Here is an 8,889-nt window from a genome sequence, read left to right as displayed (position 1 = left end):
TTATTCCACTTCTTGGTTTTACTGACCTCACAACTGTTGCTCTGATTCTTCTGATGTGAATTCGATCCAAGCTTGCCATTATCAGATTCCATTCTCCTACCACCTTGCCATCTTGCCTTGTCTCTTCTGAATTTCTCATTCTGACCAGGGCCACCCTTCTTCTTGAATTGAGCACTCAAGGCATGATCTGTTTGTCTATAATTCTGCCTTTCCATAAATCTCTGCTCATGCACTTCCAAGGATCCTTGCAACTCATCAACTGATAGATTGTCAAGATCCTTTGCTTCTTCTATTACTGCCACCACATGATCAAACCTTGGATGAAGTGTTCTGAGTATCTTTTCCACTACATGTTGCTCAATTGGTGTTTTTCCACACCCCTTCATTTGATTTATCAGGCTCCTTAATCTGTTGAGGTATTCAACTATGGATTCTTGCTCATCCATTTGCATCAACTCATATTGTCTTTTGAGTGTCAGCAATCTCACCTTCTTGATCTTCTTTCCACCAGAATAGTTCTTCTCCAATATCTCCCAAGCTTCCTTTGAGCTAGATGCTGCAGAGATCTTCTCAAAGTTGGCTCTGTCCACACATTGGTGGATCAAGAAGATTGCCTTGCAATCTCTCTTGTTTGCTTCCCTATACTCCACTGAATTTTCATCTGCTGTTGGCAATCCTCCTTTCACTACATCAAGACATTCTTAAAACCCAAAGATTGCCTTCATTTGAATGCTCAAATGTTCATAATTCTTCCCATCTAGAATTGGAAGATTCATTGCAAAGCCATTCGAATTTGCCATGCTTCTACACCTATGATTTCCCTTCTGGTTTTGCAGCCTTGATTCTCAATCCGTGAGCTTCACTTCTTGAAGCCTCTTGCACCCAATCTTGGCACTACCACAGATCCCGATCCTAAAGCTCTTGATACCACTGTTGGAGATTTTGAAACCAATTCTGCTTGGTTTCTTCTAATGGCTTCAAGCCAGCGTGAATCAGAGAAGAAGAAGAAGATGTTTAGGGAAAGTGTTAAAATGAGAAGAAGAAGAATTAGAGATAAAAGTGTGAGAAGAAGAGTGTAAGTTTCAATTTTTTTAATTAATCAACAACATTACACACTTTCCTTTTATAGAAGTTCATAACAACTTAATTAGTTATGACTTTCTATGTTTAGTAAGTTTCCAACTAACTAAACTAACTATCACAAAAGCAATGAATTACAATCTTTAATACAAAAATCAACACTTTACACATTATATTATAGATTGATATTTAGTAGAACCAATGCAAAAGAGTACGTGGTCAACATTAAATCTAATCCTATCACTATCGAACGCATTTTAATGGATGACTTCTAAAGTAGGACCACATTAACAGGAATTTCATTCTCATACGTTTTCTCTTTTTCGTGTAATAATGAGTTAAACAACTATATCCTTTTTTTGGGTAAACAATACAGCCATATCCCACTCAAAATATTATGTAGTCCAAGTATTTATTTGGTATAACACTGTAAGAAATAATCATTTGTCTTTTAAAAAAACATTTTCATAAATATTTTAATTATAAGTTCTTTTTAATACATGATACCCTAATCTAAACACATTTTGAGTGATGATATGTCACTAAAAACTGCTATAATTTTTAAAAATATTTTTATAAAAAATGATTAAAATGACACACATCATAATTATAGTGATTGGATAAAATAACTTATCTTCTTATATGATAAGATATTTTATTCTCTTTTTAACATCCCATCAGAAAAAAGAGATCAGGGAAATCGGAACACATCTTATGTCCCATGTTTTCTGACACTCCATGTATCATTGTTATGATTGATTGAAAAAATATATTTAAATTAAAAATTAATTATTAAGTATTTTTCTGATGAATCACATTTTATAAACATGTAATGTCATAATATTATGGGATATAAGATGTGGTTAATATGGTTCTGTAGAATTAAAAATGGAAACATTCTCTTGTATGGATAGAGTTATGGAAAAGGACCATGATAATAGAAGCCCCATATGGAACTTCAGTCTATTCACATATACAAGAAAGCCCAATTGACAATTAGACCAACCAGTATGGTCTTGATAGAAAGAAATGGAAAATTGGTGAAATTAACACACACACAAACTGGAGTACATCTGCTTTCCCACAAAGTGTGTCACTCCATATGTTATTGTTTGTGATTGGTTGTAAAAATATATTTAAATTAAAATTTTAATAATTAATTATTTGTCTGACCAATCACAAGTAATAACACATTGAGTGATAACACTTTTATGGGACAGCAGAAATCCACCCAAACAAAAATAGCAAGAAGTGGACCATGTATAGTCAAACCATAATCTCTCATATTCTCATTGGTTAGCACAAACACAGGAAGGACAGGGTCAATTTTAGTAACACACATTATTAACAAACTCAGTTATTCATAGTTAGTTATAGAAAACATGTGGCTTTCATTATTTTAGTATATGTATGCCACTCATTACATTTCTCTATTTAGAGATTAACACTCCAAAATCACGTTACATCACACATAACAACAACAAAAAAATACACAACTATCCCTTCTATTCCTAATTTCTCTCCCTCCCTTCTTTTTTTTATCCCACAATAAACTAATTAACAACATTCCCACCCTTTTTCACCAAGCTATATCCACCACCTTTCACCTTCATTACTAGGAAGAGCAAGGACTCTTTCTATCTTGCATTATAAATTCTTCCAAGTTCAAATACCAAAAATTACATTGCCATATAATAATAATAATGGATTCTAAGCCATGGCTCATTTTTGTCCTCTTGGCCTTGGCCTTGATGGTGGCTGCTGAAGCTTCTACCATGCATGAGTTTGGGAGGACTGTTATGACGGAAGGTGACATTGATCTTATTACGGATGACAATGAGTTTTTGTTCAGTTCTGAGACCGCTCGTAGGACCCTTCAAGGGCGAAGAAGGTGCATTTTAAATAACAATGCATAGATATTATATTCTATTATTATCGTACGAAATCGAGAAATGAAATTAATCTTTTTCTAAACTCTCCAGGTACATTGGCTATAATGCTCTTAGAGCCAATCAAGTCCCATGTGGTCGGCGTGGACGTTCCTACTATAATTGCCAACAAAGGGGTAGAGCCAATCCTTACCGTCGTGGTTGCACTGCAGTCACACATTGTGCCAGAAATGTTAATTAATTGATCAAGTGATGACAAATGAAGCTGAAAAAGAGGATGATTATTAATATTATTATTACTACTATAACTAGCTACCTGGTTTTTTCTTAATTTCTTCTTCACTCATGACTAATTTCAAACTTAATTTCCTCTATTGAAACAATTTACATTTGTAAACTATGTTTGTGTTCTTGTTTTATTTCTTTGGGTTGTTGTGTGACATACTAATGTGACGTGGGAGCAACTTTGGTTTATTTTCATTTGTATGTAATACGTTGGTGATTTTTTATCTTTTGTTTATTAATATTATACATAATGGAGGAAATAGATTTTCTTTTTATCATTCTCTATTAAAGTTCTTTTTTTTATCGGCTATTAAAGTTCCCTTATGCAAACAGAGATCAAGGTCTTTAAATTATATTTCAATCATACATTATTATTAGTGATGGTGTAAATAAAAAGTTTACATTATGAAACAAATGTATAAAATTATAATATTACTCGGAAGGGACATTAGAAAATGATAGATTTCAATCAAATTCATATCCCTACGTACTAAAAAACAAACTAAATTTAGTTTATGTGTCAGTCATTACCTATCCACAAATATATTGAATACATTTATTGCAAAATTTGTTCATATATGGAAAGAGTGAAAATTATTTTCTACAATTTGCTTTTTCAAAAGTGATTCTTTGCACTACCACCTACTAGACAAAATTGAATTGAGTAAACAAAGCATACAGATATATACAGCCACGCACACCCAAAAAACTCAATGGACCATCATTACATGAGGCTAATGGCATACATATATCTTTTGTCACGTCATTTGTTATGAGTTTTGATTGGTTGAAGAAAATATATTTAATTTAAAAATATAATTATTAAGTATTTTTCTAACTAATCACATTTCACACATAAAGTAACACATATTATAGGATAGAAAATATTGTCTGGATTCAAGGTAGTGAAAAAATATTTAAAATGTTTAAATTTCTTTGCATATTTTTTTCTCATTACTGTAATTAGATTCATGATTTTCAAAGGGTGGTCGTCAATAATACATCAAATCAAAATATGCCACATGTTTTAAATTTTTTCCCATAAAAATGGAGTCAGACTCCTCTCCTTGATAGGACAATTGGGTCATTTATTATATTTTCAAAAGTAGAAATATAATATCAATATAAGATAAAGGGATAATTATCATTTTTTTTTAGTTTTTCTATGTATTTTTACCTAATTATTTAGAGAGGAATCTAACTAAAAAAAAGATGTGGAAAAGAAGCTATCCAAGATCGTGTAAGCAAAACTCAACAAGATTTCCCAAGTAATTGTTCATGTTAAGTTTCAAAGTCCCAATAAATATACCACCAATTATGAGATGCAAACACACAAAAATAGAATATTGTTGTAAACATTTTCCTTATTCATAATTAGTTTTTGTATGTCATTCACTAATCTTGTATCTTCTCTATATTAGACAATACATTCATAACCTAATTAAGAACATATCATAGTCAATAGTTTCCTTATTTATTATATGACACTCATATATTTATAGTTAATAACATATCATAGTCAATAGTTTCCTTATCTATTATATAACACTCATATATTTATAATTATATTCCTCAATGAAATAAGCAATGAATCATTTCCCTTCACAAACATCTCCCCAATTCACTACCTCTAAACTTTTCTCACTTTTCATCATCACAACTTCCACTTATTCTCCCTCTTCACTTATTCATGTCCCAAATTCATTACAATTATGGTCTCCTTTTAGTTAAAAAGGAAAATTAAAATACTGAATAGATAAAAGAAGAATTGTATTTGCATTATGATTGCTTTTTATGGCTGTTCAAAGCTTTACATTCAAGGACCCTACTGAAAAGAAACAGGGTCCCCCACTACAAAAAACAAAATAAAATACTAAACAACTTTAATGGGTTAGAGTGTACTTACAATCTTCAAACCATGAATGGATTTTTTACTCCTTATATAGAAAGAGTTATGTGGAAATATATAAATGTAAAGTCAACTAATAAAATTTAGATAATATATTAAAATTTTAAGCTATAAAAAGTGTAAATACACTTTGTTTTTAAATATGACGTCTAGTATATGTCTCGACACAAGTTTTGTTCCTTGAGTCAAGTTTGATTTCTTCTAACATAACTGGCTAACTCTTCAAAATTTATGGAAAGGAGTTTGACAATCATACAAAAAATTATTTTCTAATTAAACAGATTTACCAGACAACTAACTTGTTAAAAGGGGGAATATTTGATATCTCTATTTTTTTTCAGCATTAATGAATGCTTGAAGAACACCGTATATAAAAATCCCCTTGATTAAAGTTAAAAAAATTGTTTGTTTAAAATAAATAAATAAATTGAACACCGTATATAAAAATCACTTTTAATCCAATTTTTTTATATATTCTTCCTTCCTAAATAACGCCTAATGGGCACTTGTTAACATTTCAAAAACAAAACAGTTATCCCTTCCATAAGTTGAATTATTGGTTTAAATATGTTTTTGATTCAAAAAAATATAACAAATTTTGATTAGAGCCCAATTTATATTTTGGATTTTGATCTTTCTATCTTCCAAAATTTTGATGATACTGCTAAGATTAACATGACTTGTACTGTGGTGATTGATAGCATGAATAGTCAAAATAATGATATATCCTCATATTAAATTTTCGCACTAATCCTCTTACTCAGAAGAAAATTATACATGTCATTTGTAAACTCATCATTAATAAATAAAACATCTCCTTGTGACATATGTCATCTTCTTGTGAGTAGGAGAATGAGTAAGATAATAATAGGAGAATATATTATTTTCTGTCAATTAAGAAAAAAATCAGAAGATTAAAATCAAAATTTCAATACTTGAGTACTAAACATTCCATGTCTAAATATTTTGAAGTACCAATTTGAGTTACTTAAGGTTTTGTCTGATACATGATTCTTTTTTTTAAGGAAAATGTGTTAAAAGCCGATAAAATGGGAAAGAAAAAGGTAAAACATACGAAGTTTGTAATGTTGATAAACAGATGAAAAATTACCATTTGGGCCTTCAATTTAAAAAGAAAAAAAAACAATCCTATTACAAAAGGGTTTTTTCATATGTAATTCACACTAAATCAACTTTAAAAATTAAAAAAAAAAATACTGTAATATAGAAAAACTATTTTTTGGGCAGAGATACACAAATAAGTATATTCTTACTAGTGGAAAAGGAAGGCTAAACAAACAAAAATAATACATCAATTTAAGGACATTGTGGGTTTTCAAGATCTAGTGGATTTTCTATTAGGATCTAGCTGATGCTTGCATATTCTTCTCATATTACTTGCTAAGGACACATTTCTAATTAAATAACGAATATTTTTCTTAATTTCAAAAATATAATAACATCATAATTTTACTTTCTTTTAATATTACGAGTTATTAGTAATAATACTATATAACATCATATAAATTTTTCTCATAAAAATAGGGAAAATGAAATCTTTTGAGAAAGAAAATACAATAAATACTTTTTAGTAAAATATGTTATAAATACTTTATCTTGTAATGATTACTATTATAGAGATCTTCTGACACAAACACAACTGCGGCAGAAAACAACGAAACGATCAAGATTCCTTCCTCATTCTTCTTAAGGCCACTTTCTTCTCAAGTTCCTATGCTATGTTTTATGTACTTCACTCGGTAAATACTAGACTTTTCAATATGTTAATTAAATGCACCATTTTCAAATAAACACACTAAATCATAATCATTTAGGCAAATGAGAATCGAAAGATAAAATATACTACTAAAAAATGTCATTTATAAAAAGTAACCCCCTTGCTAAATCCTTGGACAAAATTTCCTTAAACATAAGTAATGTACATTGATAAACAAAATTTCACTTTATGGAAAATTTTACTTTTATTATGAGGTAATTGCACTTGTAAAGGGATATATATTATTTTCCATTGACAAATTATAGTATATTAAATACTACAACATTTTCTAATATCAACATCCAAATCTTTATTCATCTTGTTAATTATACAAATATTCTATTAATGATCGACCATAGAACTCATAACCTTGGTAAATACTAGTCTTACGAATTTGCCAAGTCTGAATCAAAAAATTAGAAAAAAGTATTAAAATTTACAATTTATAAAATACCAATATACAACTAAATGCACCATTTTCTAATAAGTTAAATGTATATTAGAGTAATTAATTGTTAATGATCAAAAGCTTGAGTAACTGAAATATATCATAGAATTCAATCCTAGCTTTAATTGAACTAGGCAGAAGTGTGGTAAAGAAATAATAATAGTGAAAAACATAGGGAAAAGAGAAAGGTAAATTATTATCAAATTAAAAAACTTATGTATCCACACTCTAATAATTGATAAAACTAGAAAATTGCCCAATAAGTTGAACTAAATAGAGAAACATAGCTAAAAGAGTAGGATTTTTTCTCCACATTCTATTAGTTAAACATAAAATGGGAAAGATGGCATAATATTGCATAAAATTCTTCTTCAATTCTCCTCATAAACCATTACAAAATTCTCCTCATGAAGAATGTTCCAAAAAAAACAAAAATCCTAAAACACAAGACAAAATAAAAACTAAGATGCTAATGAAGAAGAACCTGAAGCTCTAGGAGAAGTTGTTGGAAACAGAGGCAACAGACGTGGTTGAGTGTCTCTTGGTGAAGGGTGCAAGAAAAACCCTTTCTCTTTGATAGCTTTCTCTTCTGCTTCAGCATCCAAATAATTCGGGTCAAACGGGTCGGGTATGAGTGGAGTCACAGGACTAAGAACCACTGATGGAAAATCCAAAATACTGGGAGATAAAATCTCATGTTTTCTGAGTGAAAAGCCAGAATTTTGGGTCGAGAAAACCGGGTTCAAAGGATTGATCTTTAGGTGGTTAAGTGATTTTCTTCGCTCATAAAGCTTAAACCCGGTTTGGGTTTTCCTTGGGTTTGTTTTGGTTGGTGGAATATTGTGATGGGTTGAGTTTCCGGTTCGGGTTTGTGAAGAAGAGGCTTGTTTTGCGGTTTCGGAGGATCCAGTGAGCATTTGAACCACTTGTTTGAATGAAGATGTATCAACTTGAACAAAGGTTGTCGGGTACGGGTTAATGGAATCGGGTCGGGTTGTTGGGTAAGGGATTGTGAAACCACCATTGTTGTTTGAGGTACGAGGAGAAGAGAGAATAAGTGGTGTTTTTTTATTCTCCATGAGGTGTGTTTGTGTGAGAGGGGGTGAAAGGAAAAGAAAAAAATGAAGAACAAGAACAATAACAAAACAACAAGAGTGTGTGATTGGATTATATTAAAGTACTTGTAATGTTATAATGATATATGTATATTTTATTTTACTTTTGTTTTGGTAAGTAAATGTTGAACCAAGGACTTTCAAGTCTTCTTCTCTTTTCAATTTTTTTATACCTTTTAAGGATAATCATGAGAAGGTAAGTTTTGTGTGTTATGTGACATTAATTATTGGTGACAATATTTTTTTAATATGGAGTAGGTAAGACTAACTCCATACTAAACATTGACAATATTAATTTGTAAACTTAAACTTGACCTCACACTTTATTAAATGTAAGGTATTAATTTAATAATATATATGTGTATATATGATAAATAATTTAGATA

General features: G+C 30.2%; 2 protein-coding genes across 2 annotated transcripts; one reads left to right on the top strand and one right to left on the bottom strand.

Annotated features, from left to right (window-relative positions):
• Positions 2,613 to 3,532, top strand: LOC109329050 (protein RALF-like 4). The gene is made up of 2 exons (XM_019562713.1): positions 2,613 to 2,971; positions 3,063 to 3,532. The coding sequence occupies exons 1-2, from the start codon at positions 2,784 to 2,786 to the stop codon at positions 3,208 to 3,210; spliced, it is 336 nt and encodes a 111-aa protein (XP_019418258.1). The 5' UTR covers positions 2,613 to 2,783; the 3' UTR covers positions 3,211 to 3,532.
• LOC109329049 (VQ motif-containing protein 4-like) lies at positions 7,620 to 8,550 on the bottom strand. The gene has a single exon (XM_019562712.1). The coding sequence runs from the start codon at positions 8,465 to 8,467 to the stop codon at positions 7,850 to 7,852; it is 618 nt and encodes a 205-aa protein (XP_019418257.1). The 5' UTR covers positions 8,468 to 8,550; the 3' UTR covers positions 7,620 to 7,849.

Source organism: Lupinus angustifolius, chromosome LG16, assembly GCF_001865875.1.
Source record: "Lupinus angustifolius cultivar Tanjil chromosome LG16, LupAngTanjil_v1.0, whole genome shotgun sequence".
NCBI lineage: Eukaryota > Viridiplantae > Streptophyta > Magnoliopsida > Fabales > Fabaceae > Lupinus > Lupinus angustifolius.
This window is presented reverse-complemented; position numbering and strand designations above follow the sequence as displayed.

Excerpts from the sequence above, each read along its gene's own strand:
- LOC109329050 (XM_019562713.1), top strand. The coding sequence starts at position 2,784 with ATGGATTCTAAGCCATGGCTCATTTTTGTCCTCTTGGCCTTGGCCTTG. Across the intron at positions 2,972-3,062 it reads ACCCTTCAAGGGCGAAGAAG|GTACATTGGCTATAATGCTC; the intron begins GTGCATTTTAAA and ends TAAACTCTCCAG.
- LOC109329049 (XM_019562712.1), bottom strand. The coding sequence starts at position 8,467 with ATGGAGAATAAAAAAACACCACTTATTCTCTCTTCTCCTCGTACCTCA.